Source organism: Coturnix japonica, chromosome 1, assembly GCF_001577835.2.
Source record: "Coturnix japonica isolate 7356 chromosome 1, Coturnix japonica 2.1, whole genome shotgun sequence".
Classification (NCBI taxonomy): domain Eukaryota; kingdom Metazoa; phylum Chordata; class Aves; order Galliformes; family Phasianidae; genus Coturnix; species Coturnix japonica.
The window spans coordinates 173,559,132-173,575,128 of NC_029516.1; the positions used below are offsets into that span (position 1 = coordinate 173,559,132).

The 15,997-nt window shown below is 43.5% G+C and overlaps 1 protein-coding gene across 2 annotated transcripts in view; it reads left to right on the forward strand.

The window, feature by feature from the left end:
• Positions 1 to 7,800, forward strand: part of WNT11 (Wnt family member 11) — a 28,896-nt gene extending 21,096 nt beyond the window's left edge. For both annotated transcript variants that reach the window (XM_015852481.2, XM_015852482.2), the window contains one exon: positions 6,416 to 7,800. In XM_015852481.2, coding sequence (XP_015707967.1) covers positions 6,416 to 6,590 — 175 coding nt within the window. In that variant the 3' untranslated portion in view covers positions 6,591 to 7,800. The remainder of the gene's footprint in view (positions 1 to 6,415) is intronic.
• The last annotated feature ends 8,197 nt before the right edge of the window (positions 7,801 to 15,997 follow it).

Below are 15,997 nucleotides of genomic sequence, written 5' to 3' on the forward strand. Positions count from 1 at the left end.
AATGCTACTCCCTCTTTGCTGAAGATGGGAAGGAGCTCCTTTACACTACAGAAACTGGGCTCCAATGTTGTTTTGAAGCCAAGCAGGGCTGATCAGCCACCACTCCTTCACTGACTCACTTTGGCAATGAATGTGGCCATCCTTTCGTGGTTGCTTCTTGTCCATGTATTCGTTCTTATTTTGCAATAGATAAAAATAGTTTTATCTCTCTCCTGAGGTGTCTTATGCTGATATGTTTTGTTGGATAAGAACATGCATGGAGTTGATTGACCATGCATCTGCTGCTTGGTGGTGACAAGTTTTGGCTACAAAATCTTCATGGCTGGTGGTTACCTCTTTGACATTTTGATGGTCGAAACAGCAAGGTTTATTGAATGTTACAAAGAAAGAATCATAGAATCATTTGCATTGGATGGGATGTGTTGAGATCATCTGGCCCAAATCCCCCGCAGTGAACAGGGACACCTAAGCTCAGTCAAGTGGTCAAAGACTCATCCAACCTGACCTTGGGTGGATCCAGGGACAAGGAAACCACTTCTCTGTAAAAAATGTCTTCCTTATATCCAGTCTAAATCTCCCCTGTTCTAGTTTGAAACCATTTCCCCTTGTCCTCTCACAACAGACCATGCTAAAGAATCAGCCTCCTTCTTTCTTATAGCCCCCCTTTAGATACTGGTAGGTCACTCTGAGGTCTTCCTGGAGCCTTCTCTTCTCCATGCTGCACAGCTTGGCTCTTTCAGCCTGTCCTTGTAGGAAAGGTTTTCCACCCCTTGCATCATTTTTGTGGCCCTCCTCACTCCAAGATGTCTATGTCTCTCCTGTACTGAGGATTCCAGATAAGGACAGAAACGGACCCACTGATATTCAGTGTTCAATGAGAGCCCTTTGTTTTGAACCAGTTTGTGTCCTACTATTCTGCTTCTCATCTGCTTGTGTGGGAAATGTCCTTCACATTGTGAAATTAGAGGGGCAAAAATGGTAGTTATGGGGGGACAACAACATTTGGTGCTTGATGTCCATGACAGCCTTCTTGAGTTTCTGTCACACAGCGAGGGCACTATATGATGAACTTCAACTTGGTTAGAATTTATATGACAATTTAGTTATTTTGGAGCCCTTTTCCCAGCTTCCATCTTTTGTTCATGGCACTCAACAAATAATGATGGAATCACAGAATGGCTTGGGTTTAAAGGGTCCTCAAGGATCACAGTGTTCCGACTCCCTGCCATGGACAAGGTTGCCAACCACAACACAGTTTGTCCAGGGCTCCATCCAGCCTGGCCTTGAACATCTCCAAGGATGGAGTATCCACACCTTCTCCAGGCAGCCTGTGCCAGCACCTCACCACACTCTGCATGAAGAATTTCCTCCTAACGTCTATAATGACTGAGAAATAATGAACTACTCTTCTGTGGGTGTCCCAGAAGTTTACACTGAAGGAAAATAGTATCTATCTTTTCCTCCCACTTGCTCTTTCCATCCTTCCAAGGCAATGTACTCTTAGTTGGCACCAATTTCAATAGCTGGGCTAGCTGTAGTTTGGGTCATCTGTAGTTTCTTGGGCTTTTTCCCATTTAAATCTCAGGGAAGATTTGAAAGACCCAGATTTGACCTGAAATTATCCATGAATCATTAATTTACTTATTGTAAAATTGCAGTGGATAGTGAATTAAGGTGGAAAAAAATAAGCCAGTTCTCCTAATGTATTTAGTCTCTCTGCACCAAACCAGTGTTGAGGTTAGAGAAGACAGCAGGAATGATTTTCCACATAGTGAGACTGAATAGAGAATACTTGGTCCATCACTGGTGTTTATTACTTCTTTTAAAACCATTTTCTCCAAACAACCTGTTCCGGAGTTTTACTGTCTTCTGAATCATGTTTGACTTAATCTGAATTTCCTTCCTTTTTATATTTCCCTTTTCCTTTTTCTTTCCAAATTAGACTGGTTGTCTTTTTCTTTTCACATAAACAAAAGTTGTTCTCTCTTATTTTTGGAGCGATCCTTTATAGGTGGAAAGACAGCTTTTCTTGCACACTTCCCTAAGCCAGTTCCATCAAAACTTTCTGTTTTCTGAACTGCTCCTCTCTGCTCCTCTGACTCTCTTGAGAACATTCCCATATTTATCTGGATCTTTCTCACAATGCATTGCTTGCTTTGCATTTTAATCCACTCTCAGAAATGCTCTCAACTCCCTTCTCCCCGGCATTATCCACAAGTTTGTAAGTTTACTCTCTCTTCTTTAATGAAAATACAGGCTGGTTCCAGAATCTCCCTTGATATCCCCTTGCTGACATGAAGTATTGATAACTCTCTTTCGTACAGTTGTTCACTGTCAGTCTCCAGATATTCCCCATGGCTGAGAAAGCAATTTAAAAGTAGTTAAGATCCTGCCCTTAAAATCTGACATGCAGTTGTGCACTTTGATGTATTTTTAGCTATGCCCATTGTTTTACATACTTCCTGGGGGACTCTAATTATTTTTCTTTTTCTTTTATGTACTGCTGTGCAGCATGACATTACTGGAGCAAGGGGCACTAGAGAAAAGACCAGAAATTTGATCTAAATGAGAAAAAAAAGAAAGAATTCCTTTACTCAGCAGTAGTGTCTTCTGGGATCTGTGGCTGCTGGAGTTCATGGAGACAGGTGGTTTCCCTGAGGTCAGACAGGGATGAGACAAATCGTGCCCAAGGGGACACCATGAGGTTAAGCAGGAACATCATCCCAAATTCAGCAGCCCAGATGTTGGGGAAGTATGAGGGGACAGACTCCAGAAAGTGGTCTGATTTGTGTTTTTCTCTCTAAACAGCATCTCCCACCTGAGGAGATGCTCAGTTTCGCACTGAGGGGAGTAGTTTAGTGGGGATGATGGTGATGGATTGATGGTTGGACTTGATCTTAGTTGTCTTTTCCAACCTTAATGATTCTGTGATGCCCACAGACATTGCAAAGTACTGGACCAGGCAGGCAGTTACAGATTCAGAAGAACATCATCTCTAGACAGAAAGTACTTCTTTCCTGCAAGACCCTAAGAGATCTGAAACGTCTGTTCTATGTGGGGTGGTAGAAGATGGATTGTTTCCAGGTAGAAAAGGAGTCCCTGACCTTAGAATCATAGAATCACAGAATCATAGTGTCACGACGATGTGAGTGGAAAAGACTTCACATCATTTGGTCTAGCTGTGGTCCATCTTGCTTTTGACTTACCAACTCACTCAAGACTCCTAAAACAGAATTCAGGTGGTTTTAAGGATAGCTTGAACAAGGTCTGGTCTGAACATATGGTCTGATTTTTGGGTGGAGACAGGAGTTGAGTTCAGTGATCCCTACCACCTCAAGATATCCTATGATTCTATTATCCTAGGCTGCCATCCACATGGTGCTCCTGTTTGCTGTATTTAGATTTATGATTCAAAATCCAAACAAAGCAGCAAAACTGCTTCTCTATCCTCTGAAATAAAATGGGTGTGCTAAGAGAAAATTCCCCAGGAGGTGTCTTTGAGATGGCTCAGAGGTGTGAGATGGGGAAGACTCAGAAATGCAAGATATCCTTGCCCATCTGGGCCAAGGACCATCTTCATGATGAGGCTGTTGGATCTTTCAGGGCAAAGTACAGCAACATACCTTAGTAGTTGGGAACCCTGCCTGTGGCAAGGGGCTTGGAGCTAAATGATCTCTGAGGTCTCTTCCAACTCAAGCCATTCTGTGTAATGCTTCTATAATATGTACAGCAGAGGCTGTAATGGGGAGATTTTGGACAAGCAGATTGAGTGGGATTTGTCCTGTCAGCAGGGCTGACTTCTTCCCTTCTTGCACAAAGAAGGACAAAACACTGTGGCAACATGAAAGCCTGCTGCTGAGCCAGGACCCTGCCTGGGATTATGGCTGCAGCATCATTTTTCACTGGTCTTCCAAATGCCGCTAGAGGGTTATGCTGTTGTGTTAAGATTCAATTGTCCACGTTTTCTCTCTGAGACATGGGAGGAGGGCATTTCTCTCTGAGTCGTTGGAATTCTGCTGGACCAGGCCCAAAACAAATGACATTGAACTTAACCCATCAGCAGGGAGCCTGGTGGGATTGCAGCCGTGGGCTTGGAAAGCAGACACCCAGGAGCAGCTTCTGTGGGTAAACCCCGGTCTTTTTGCTCCTTTGTCTTCCCCACTTGCTTTTCACAAGGATAGTTACAGCTGAGAAACTCACTTTTTTTATTATTATTATTTCTATTTGTTTAAAAAGGAAAGGAAATTAAGAAAATTCACCCATGCCTGTAATTTAAAACAGAAAACAAAACATGCTTAGTTGCATGGTCAGGAAAGCCTTCTAAAAACATTTAGGTTCAAGGTAGTGTTATAGCATTGCCTTTGGCTCTTCATCCTCCCATCTTCCAGAATGTCCCTGATATTCGATTCAGAATGGTGATAAACCTGAAGATTTTTTCATAAGATTTTATTCTTTCTCTGTATCTTGAGCTGTATGAGATGGGTGCTGCTATGGGTTATCTTATCTTGATCCCCCCTTACCATCTCCATCTTTTTTTGCAAACCACAGGAACTGAGAGCAAGGAGAGGGCGATTCTGTGTTCCCAGACAGAAGATGGAAGAATTTTGCTCTCTAAATGGGATAAAACTGACTCCTAGGTGGCAGGCTGGAGTCATTGGGTCATCATGATCCTTTTCTTGGCCATTTGAATGGGTTCTTAGGACAAGGGAGAACACCCTCTTTAGGTGAACCTTTCCAGTCTCCAGCAAAGCTGAGTGGAGATGGTCAAATTCTCCCCCCTCTTCTAATATCAACATCCTTATATTTAAACATTTGCTCTGAATATTTATTGCCTTTATGAATCTGTTTATGAGGATTTGTTCAAAGGTTTCCTGGAGGAGGGGCCCTGGCCCGTGGGGCAGTAATAGTGCCTTCGGTTCAGCATTGGGCAAACACGCTCAGTGTGATGGCAGCCCTCACCTTTGGTAAAGGCTTTCAAAGGTTTTTAAATGTTTACACACACTCCCGAATGAAAGGGAGAAGGGGGGGGGGAGCCTTTAAAAACTGAGCCTGGTGAGGAATGCGAGTCAGAAATAACAAACAGGAGGTCCGCCTGAGTCAGAAATAAATAAGGGAAGAACAAGAACAAAATCTCAACACCTCATTAATACCATAACTTTTCCTAAAGCATTACCTCATGAGGAATTCCTATAAATCTCGTGGATTTGTTTTCTTCTGTTACTGGAGTGTTCAGTCCAAGTGTCAGACTCATGTTCCTCTCTTCTTTCTCTGCCCCAACAGGGCCTTACATTATTACTATCCCAACTAGATAGGTGGGAGGGAAGGGTAGCTTCCCTTTAGCATGTGGAAGGCCACTTTCAGGTCTCTGTGGAGCCTTCGCTTCTCCAGGCTGCACAGTCTCAGCTCTCTCAGCCTGTCCTTGCAGGAGAGATATTCCATCCCTTGCATCATTTTTGTGGCCCTCCTCTGGATGTGCTCCAGCAGCTCCATGTCTCTCCTGTACTGAAGACTCCACATCTGGATGCAGTGCTCCAGATGAGGCCTCATCAGTGCAGAGCAGAGGGGCAGGATCACCTCCCTCACCCTGTTGGCCACGTTTCTTTTGATTCAGCTTCAATTGATGAGGATATTAAAGAATATTGGTCCCAGCACTGAACCTGTGGGACACCACTCATCACCAGTCTCCATCCAGACACTGAGCCAGTGACCACTACTCTCTGGACTCAATCTTGAAGACAATTCTTCTAGCATCAAACAGTCTACCCATCAAATCCATTTCTTTCCAATTTGGAGAGAAGGATGTTGTAGGGAAGCATGTCAAAGGCCTTACTGAAGTCCAGATAGATGACATCAGTGGCTTTTCCCTTGTCCATTAATGCAGTGTCACCATCATAGAATGCCTCTAGGTTGGTCAAACGGGATTAGCCCTTGGTGAAGCCATGCTGGTTCTGCATCCTTGCCTTCCTTGTGCTTTAGCATTGTTTCCAAAAGGATCTGTTCCTTGATCTTTCCTGACACTTTCTTTACCTTCTTAAAAATGAGTGTGATATTTGTGTATTGGTTGTGATTTTCCTGATAAGTTCAGAGCTAAATAATGGCTGTAAGAGTCTGCTCAGGAGCCTGAAGCCATTTCTCCTTGGTGTGTCACTACACTCCAGATAGCATAGACCCTCCCACCTCTTCTACAGACCCTCTAGGCACTGGAAAGCCATGTTAAGGTCTTCTCAGGGCCTTCTCCAGGCTCAGCAACCCACAGCTCTCTGCCAGTCTCCATAGCAGACATGCTTCAGTCTCTGAGCATCCTCGTGGACTTCTCCAGACTTGCTTCAGTAGGTCCAATTACAAAGCCTGACATCATTGGTCCAGAAAGCCCTTCTGGTCTTTACACTGACTCACCATGTTTCTTTTCCTCCAGGCAATGCAACAAGACCTCCAATGGGAGCGACAGCTGTGACCTGATGTGCTGCGGCAGAGGCTACAACCCCTACATGGACAAGGTGGTGGAGAGGTGCCACTGCAAATACCACTGGTGCTGCTACGTCACCTGTAAAAAGTGTGAGAGGACTGTCGAGAGATACGTCTGCAAATGAAAACACCTCGCTCTGCTGAGCTGAGATGCTTCAGAGAACAGAAAATGTCCTTCATCTTGTACAGACATAGACTTGAAGAAAGATGGTAGGAGGAAAAGAGAAAATAAGTGATCACATCAAGTAAAAAAATGACTTTAAAGAAATGTAAAAAATGGAAGGCTTTCCCCCACCATTAAAATGCTTTCTGAGAAGACACAAACTCATTTGGGATGGTATCTTCTTCCAAAATCTTTCCTATGGTTGCCAATAACATCCAGCCGTCAAGTGCCTTAATATTTTGAGAAGCAAAAGTAGAAACTTTCACATGAGGAAGAAAAGCAGCTCCTGTCTGAATATAACCAAGACTCATGCCTGCCTATGCCTTCTTACATAGATACTGAGTCTGCATTAGAACCATCCCAGAAGCAAAAGCTCTACAACTTTTTCAGCAATAACTGCATTTGTTGCCAAAGACTTAATTTTTAAGATGGAGGCATTCACTCCAGATGGAGAAAGTGGAAAGATTTCAGGTCCATGCCCTGAAGTGACCAACTCATTTTAACCTTTCTTTTATGCAGGTCTGTGACTTCTAAGGGGGACTTTCCTACAGGAAAACCTGACCCTAAGTTGTCTTGATGGATTTTCACACACAGCCATGGAAAAAAAAAACCATCCAAAAAGCTATGGGATGCCAGTGAAAATAGGGCACACTGAGAAGGGTGTTATGGGGTTCTTGGGTTGTAGTGGAGCCATTAGGATGAAGTATGAAACCGAAGTGAAAATCCAGTGAAAAATAATAAAATGTAAAAAGCTCCTGCTCTCTTTCTCTTACCCTTTGGGCATTACACTCTTAGCTCTGACACATTGGGCCATCCCATCCTTAGGAAAAGTTGCCACTGAGTATTTCCTCAAGCAAAACTGTTGAACCAGCTCCAAAACACTGCAGAGAGCAGAGTGGGTCTGGTCCTGGTGTGCAGACATACAGGTGGCAGCCATTCCCCAAAGAAAGGAGTGGGAGCACAGCAGTCATTCATGCGACCCTGCCCTGGTGCAGAGAAAACCACTATCGGTGGCTGTACATATTTTATTTTGTACGCAGACATACAGAAATATTTATAAGATATATCTCATGTTTTAATCTGCTCTTCTTCCTACATAAATATATCTCTATATTATAAACAAGCCTTAACAATAGTACGCAATAAATGCTGAAGTTTCTGGTGCAATGGCAGAATGCTAGCTTATTATGTTTCATTCAAGGTTTCCTACTTGGAAAGCAAGCCTGGTCTCTTTCCCAAGGATGGGAGAGGAACAGGGCTCAAGGCACTCGCTGGCGTGGGATAGATGAGTTCCTCTATTCCCTTTTTCCCCAACCTCTTCATTTTGAGCAGAATTAGCCAAGATACAGTCAAGACAAAGAAACGGAGCACTCAGAGGTGGAGAGTCACCGTTCTCATTTTGCTGTTGTATCAGCAATCCTCTCATCACTTAAATATCCCAATGTCCCCAAAGAATGCATTAACAAATGTGACTGATGCCTCTCGTGGGTGGTTTGCTCCTCACTTCTGCATGCAGGGAGGAGAATCGTAGAATCACAGAATATCCCAAGTTGGAAGGGACCCATAACGATCCTTGACTCCAATTTGAGAAGCTGTGGAGCGGAGATTTTAGCTAAAGATTACTTCATCTCTCTCTATATATATGTATTTTTTTGCCACGAGCAACAGTCTCTATGTTAGGAAGGATATCTGCTCCAGGAGCAGAAGGTATCAGAGCCTGTGAAGTCTTGCAGAGCATTTCTGGGGAGCCTGTACCCCAGGAGAAGTGCTGTATGAATCAATGCTACAGAAAAGTAGGGCACTGAGGCACTTTCCCTAAAGGAAATACAGCCGTAACGACACCGTTGTCCTTTCTCTTCTTTTCCAGTCACTCTCTAGGAGTCAGCTGCTCATGACATGCTTCTGAGCAGCCCTTGGGAGCTGGAAGAAAATAGCATCAAGGGCAAAATCAGTATGCCTTGCAATACTAGAGCTATTCTGTATTCTAGCATTGTGTGCTATAGTAAATTTAGAGATATTTTGTTCTCCTTGGTTACTTTGCTGGAATTGGTCTCTTCCTTGCCTTCCCTCCCCCCAGCACTGAGCAGGTAGAAAGAGTCCTTTGGTACTTTGTCAGTGGTTTGTGTAATTGTCACCCCATAAAAACTGGTGGACTGAAACGTCTCCGCAGCGTGGTGCGATGAGAGGTTGGTTGTCTTTAGGCTGACATGCAGACAGGTTGGTGGCACAGATCCCAAAGCCAGAATTTGGCTTTGTTTGATATTTTAAAGACAAGGTCAGCCTCCATTCTTTTAAGGAATTTTCTTTTTAATTCCAGGTTCTGATGAAGCCAGGGGATGTTCTGACCGAAGGAAAACTTGAGCATTTCAATTCTGTTCTGTAATGACTTTTTCTTGCTCCCTTGTTGATGTCTTGAGTCTTTGCTTGGCGCAAAAAATAGTGAGATGGAAGAAATGCTCTGTATGCACATTGTTTTCAGCTGCAGCTCACTCCTATAGTGTCAGACCCTTGTCCCTCATCTGCTTTTCCCATGACAGAAGAAACTTTATCTTTGCAGAGCAAGAGAAGATGTGATTAAGTCTATCAGCCATCTGCAGGTCCTCTGACCCCAGGGTGGGAAGTGACCTTTACATATTGTACTGAAATGGTTGCGGTGATTGGAGATTCGTAGTTTGAGGCATCCAGGCTTAAGATATCTTCTTGCTTTTCTAAAAATCCCTCACCACTGGCTTAATCTGAGTTTTGCTTCTTTGAGCCCAGAGTCCTTGTGGCCCCAGCCCATGGCCCAGGTTGTTATCATAGAATCATTTGAGTTGGAAAGGACTGTTAAAGGTCTCCTAATCCAACTCCCTTGCAATGAACAGGGATACCCACAGCTCCATCAGGTGCTCGGAGCCACAATCAGCCTGACCTTGGGTGTCTCCAGGGATGGGACATCCACCACCTCTCTGGGCAACCTGTGCCAATGCCTCACCATCCTTACTGTAAAAATCTTCCTTATATCCAGCCTAAATCCCCCCTCTTTTAGTTTGAAACCGTTTCCCCTTGTCCTATCACAAGACTGTCCTCCTCCTCCTTCCATCTCCCCTCTCAGTACTGGAAGGTCTAAGAATCAACACTTTTTTAAACAGCAATTTTTACCATAACTCCCAGGTTTCCAGAGCCCTTTTCTTTCTAGAGTGGCTGCACCTTGACCAACATCCCTTGTTGCACTGTCCTATTTCATCCAGCAAACTAGAGTCATCTTGTTCTTAATGCTCTGGATGCTTTCCTCCTGGCATCAGCAGCAATTCCAATTCCAATTGCAATGAAACGTAGCTGCCAAATAGTTTTCTGTGCATGTGTGGCCCAGAAGATACTTGTGAGAACTTTAGCTACAAACCAGTTCTGCAGGAGCCTGCAAGGAAAATGTATCATTAATGGCAGGGCAAGACCTTCACGTATCAGCTCTGCAGTAAGCAGCTTCCAAGACTCTGAAACACAGAGGTCTTTAAGTTTCTAAATGAAATGGCTCTAATTAATGTGAATGCCTCTGTTGGGTGATGCTACAGTTCCCTCTCTCCTAACATGCCCTGCTAGACCCTAACAGCTGGTGGCATTTGGCTCAGCTCCACACCCTACCACACAGCTCTGTTGATTTATGCTAGCTGGAAAAATACAGCTGATATATTCCCACAAATATTATTATTTCAAAATATTGCAATCTTACCCCTGAGGGGAAAAAAAAAAAAGAATTAAAAAAAAAAAAAAAAGAAAAAAAAGCAAGTTATCTTGAAAAGTGTTATATTGGTGGCTTTGTAGCATTTATTCATTTGAAGAAATATCCACAATTTAATAAAACAGTTTATATTTAATTATATTTCCAAATCCGAGGATTTAAACCTTGCATGCATCCAGCTGGCTTTCTATTTCTTGATGAATTCTCTCCACATCCTCACCCTATTCCATTTTTACATCATTTAGACTGCTCCCCAAAGGTAGGCAAATGGCATCCGTTATACGAAACTCCCACCCAACCCTTTATTTCAGTCCAAAAATGGGAAGTATTTTTGAGTCAAAGAATCATTAAGGTTGGAAAACACCTCTAAGATAATCAAGTCCAGCCATCAACTCGTCGAACTGTCAGCACTGATCACTCTCAAGCAGGCAGCCTATCAGTGTTTTGTGTGCAGCCCTTGGTGCTGGGAGAGATAGGAGAAAGGTAAGACAAAGCTGAATCCAATGAATGGTGCCTTTGTCTGGAAGGTGATACAAGAGTCCTCAAGTGACCATGATATCTGAAGGCAACCATCAGCGTCCTCCCAGTGTATGTGCTGCCTGTCCAGCATGGGAAATGCTGGGAGGATGCTCTGGAAGTAATGGGAGTAAAACTCAGCCCTGGGCTTTTCCTTTTCCATCACCATCTGTTTGCAAACACACTTCTTATCAGATCATTTAGGACATCAAGGAAAATCCAAGCAGGAAGCAGGATCATAGAACGATTTGAGTTGGAAGGGGCCATTAAAGTTCATCTGGTCCAACTCCGCTGCAATGAACAGGGACACCCACAGCTCCACTAGGTGTTCATAGCCCCGTTCAGCCTGACCCTTAGTGCCTCCAAGGATGGAGCATCCGCCACTTCTCTGGGCAACCTGTGCCTTGTCACCTTTAGTGTAAAAACTTCCTTACATGCAGTCTAAATCTCCACTCTTTTAATTTGAAACCATTTCCACTTGTCCTATCAATGAAACCATCCTGTACTGTCTGAAGTTTTGTTTTTTTTTTTCCCAAACTTAAATCATTCTCCTTATTATACACCCTACAACCACCCATGATATCCTTAACACCCTCACCCCATCTCAAAGGTTTGCCTTCCTTGTCCTGAAACACCATTTGTGTTGCTCTAAGAGCAAACCAGACTCAAACTTTGTCCTCTACATGTGGCAGACAGAGTAGAAAACAAGATTTGGGAGAGGGAGAGAAAGAACAGGAAACTAGAAATCCACCTGAGATTAATGACTTTAACATGTACAACATGTTTTGTTTTGCTTTGTTTTCCCCTCAGGAGCAGTTTCATCAGTCAGACAGTGTTTGATGAAATATCTCAGCAGAGCTATGGTTTATTCATCTAGTACAAAAGTTATCCCCCTGTTGAGGGACACGGCGTTAGCTTTGTTTTCTAATTATAAGAGCAACAATAATAATAAAAATAATAACAATCAGATGCACTGTAGATCATTTTTGTTTGGTTTTGTTTTTCTTTGCTGAAAGTAGGTGAACTGTGTTTTGTCAGTCTTGTAAATGAGTTATTTTAAAGATCATTTCTGTGTTGTGGGGAGGTTTTTGCTCCTTTAAGTGGAATTCCTTAACGTTTTCACCCAAAACCACATGACCTAACAATGTCTCCTTAAAAAAGCAATATAACAGAAGAGATTGTAGCTTAATTGCATAACTCCAGGAGCAAGGGCACGAGGGGAAATGCTTCAAACGCTGCATCCCTTGTGCATGCAAAGAGGAACCTGAAGCATGAAATCTTCCATGGGTTGTGTTATGGAGAGTCTTCCCATCCACGCAACACAGCCACAAAGTGAACATGAGCGTAAGTGTTCCTCTGGATTGGGGCCAAAGTGCTGAAAACCTCAGAGGATGGAAGGGCAGTTATCGATATCTGAGATCTCTCTCTAAGTGGTAACTGCTGACAAACATGGGCTTTTTGAAATGGAAAGATGCATTTCTTCCACGTTTCCTAGGGCTAACTCTGGGACTCAAATTCACCCTCACTGGAATGGGAGATGTAACATTACTTGGTGGTGATGAAAATTGAAACTGGACTGGAGTGAAGACGAGATGTGAAAATAAAAGTAGGCAACATCGTCTCCATAGATATAAGTCAGAATAAGCCAGAAGGGAAAGAGGGTAATGAACTTTTAGAAAAGCTCTGCAGCGGTGGGAATAGTGATGGGGACATCAGCGGGGCAGGAAGCAAGAACTACATGCGGAGGTTGGCCTCTTCTCCCAGGTGACAGCAATTGGAGGAGACGCAATGGCTGCAGGTTGCACTAGGGAGGTTCAGGTTGGATATTAGGAACAACTTCTTCTCAGAAGGAGTGATAACACATTGGAACAGGCTGCCCAGGGAGGTGGTGGAGTTATTTCCCCTGGAGGTGTTCAAGAAATGTGTAGATATGGTACTTAAGTCTGTGGTTATTGGGCAATGTTGGTGGCAGGTGGACAGTTGGACCAGATGAACTTAGTCGTCTTTTCTAATCTTAACAATTCTATGATTCTATGATTCACCATTTCTTGTCAATGGTCCCAACTCATATTTGTCCTAATCGGTGTGCTCTGAGGATGTGCAACAGCTCAGCATCAGCCTCCTCAGGCAGCTGCTGCTTTCTCTAAATTCATACTGAATTTCAGATGAAAAAGAGGTTTGAATCCACTATTCTATGGAACAGCCATTATGGTGGGGATGGTGATGATGGGTTGATGGACTAGAGGACCTTTGTGGTCTTTTCCAACCTTAATGATTCTATGAATTCTTAGCATAAAATTTTTAAGCTGTTTAAGATGAGCTACCATAATCTGGGTTATTATAAAAGTCATTAATAACAGCAACTCAATCAACAAGGAAAATCTCACTGTGCATCTTAAAGCAATTTCCCTCAGGTCTGTGAGGCTGATCACAAAAAGGAGAACCCAAACCCCTCTCTGATGCTTGCAGACACTGTAAACATGCACCACCTGTGTCTCCTTTCCACTCCACTACCTGTTCAATATGCAATTAATTTTACAAAGTGCTGCATATGTCAACCAGGGCCAAGGTCAGGCAGGAAAACGGTTTCCTTTTCTAAACTCCAAACAGACCAACTGCTCTGTCCAGGGCTGCTCTCCTCATCTGGCATGGATAGATTAAAATACCACCTCCCTGCTCACCTCTGCAGGTGCTTCCTTCCTTGCTGCAGGCAGCATGTGAGCTGTGGGGAGCACAAGCTGGAAGTATCCGCACATTTGGAAATGCAAAGAACACCTCCCCCCTCCCCACCCTGCATATCCATGCTTGAGGAGTAGCCCTTGGCCTGACATAAAAGCATCAAGCAGACAGCTGCAAAGAATTGCTTGATTTAAGGCAGTCACAACTCCCCAGCTTGCCCTGACCTCTGTGCATAACTCTTCCTCTGCTGAACATAGGGCTCCTCTCAGCAGGCAGCAGGGAAGCATCTGGTGCCATTAGAGGCATTGCAGAGGACTGCAGGAGGGACTTTGACCCCACGGGAGACCTTTGCTCACCTGGGATGGAGGAGGAAATCTCAGGGGACACCCCAGGGCATTTCAAAGAGTTAACAGTGCTCACCCAAATGAATTGCACTCCAGAATACGGTGATGTTCAAGTGCACTTTCTTCCCTCCATAACTCTGATCCCAAGGGCTCTGAGAGGTCCATTGTGGACCAACAAACTGAGGGATGCTCTAAAAATGAGCTTTGCAAAGCCATCTGTAAGCAAGCAAACATCAGGTTGATCCTACCTCCCACAAACCAGGCCAGACCTGCAGGCCACCAACTATAGAATCAGGGAATCATTAAGGTTGGAAAAAAAGCTGTAAGATCACCAAGTCCAACCCTAACTCATTCCCACCATGCCCATAAACCATATCTCTCAGTACCACATCTCCACAGCTCTTGAACACCTCCAGGACGATGACTCTACTACTTCCCTGGGCAGCCTGTGCCAATGCATTACCACTCTTTCATAGAATAAATTGTTCCTGATATCCAAATGGTTGAGGTTGGAGGTACCTTTAGTTCAATCTGATCCAGCTCCTGTCCCAGAACTCAGGGCAGAGTGACCAGCAATCCTTAGCTCTCTGTGCTGTCAATAAAGAAAGATTTTAGAGCACTAGCAATCTGGGTGTGCCTCCAACACAGGGTAAGATGAATGGTGCCCACTGGGAGTTAGTACGACCCTTCTCATACAGACATCCAGAGAACAGATGCTGGAAGTCAGATGAGATTTATCCTTCTCCTGATGTTCGGTGTACAGGTCCTTCTGTTTTCATATTTGTCTTGATATAAACCAAGTGTTAAACCTCACTGGACTATTAGAACCAGAGCATGATCCTGTATGACTGCTGTGCCCAGGATGATTACAGCTGACATCTGTTATTTGACATAAATTGCTGGAATATGCTTCCAATTGCACACAACACAATGGGCAAAATCAAGTAATGTAAACATCTAAATGTAGCTGGTTAGATTCCCTTTTTCCTCTTCTCTCCATTAGAGGGAACATTTTCATCTTGGGATTTGCAGATGATTCCAAGGAAACAAAAGAAGTCACTTTTAATGGAGTTCACAAAGAAAATGAGACCATCCAAGCATTCTGTCCACTTGTTACAACCAAATGTCAGACTCGTGGCTCCTGAACATGACCCGTATTGTTAATTGCTATGGTACAAAGTAATGTTTGTTTCCCCCCCTCAGCCATTAAAGGGACTATTTCAGATAATAAAATGTAAACAGAGAAACTTCAAAGGACAAAACGAACCCATTGAGTAACTGTGTTTTACATGGAGCTGAGCTGCTAGTAGCGGATTTCTCCCTGAACAAAGAAAAAGTTTTCCATTACTCTGTGTAGTCTGGTGAACAGCTTAAGTGTCTTGGTTTATCTTTAGGAGACTTAGATAAGCTGAGAAATTTTCCTCCATAGAAATACACCAATCATCTTCCCAATGGCATCCTTCTCACAACGATCCTGGTCAGTCTAACAAGATTGGCCTTATTTCTTGTTGCTTATATCTTGGCAGTACCTTTGGAAAGTGCTCTGATAGGTGTGTATGTTGGATGAAGTATGTGAGGATAAAGGAATCACAGCAAATATACTGGAACAGTCCAAAGCCAAACATCCAACACCCAGGGGAAGGCACTCCAAAATGCCTTTTTGGCTCTTAAATTCAACTCAAGGACCTCAGTGACTCATATATCTCTTTGCCTTTTATTCTTTTTCACTCCAGATCTGCTACAAATGTATGTTTAGGGTAGATGTATATTAACGGGTCTAGGAACTAAACATTTTCATTGGATAAAAATTTCACTTTCTTTTAGCACAACAAAAGAGATTCCACTGATATTGAATTAATACAACCATTAAGGTATGAAAAGACCTCTAAGATCACCAAGTCCAATTGACAACCCACCCCCACCATACCCACTAACCACATCTCTCAGTGCTACATCTCTGCAAATCCCAGCCAACGTTTCCTTACCAGATGCTATATTTTACAGGCTGCTCTCCTATGGAGAGACAACTGGTTTGAGAGTCATCTCATGGAACTTCATGTGTCTGCATTGAGGACATCCTCATCTGAACTAACTCGGCATCACCTCGCTGGA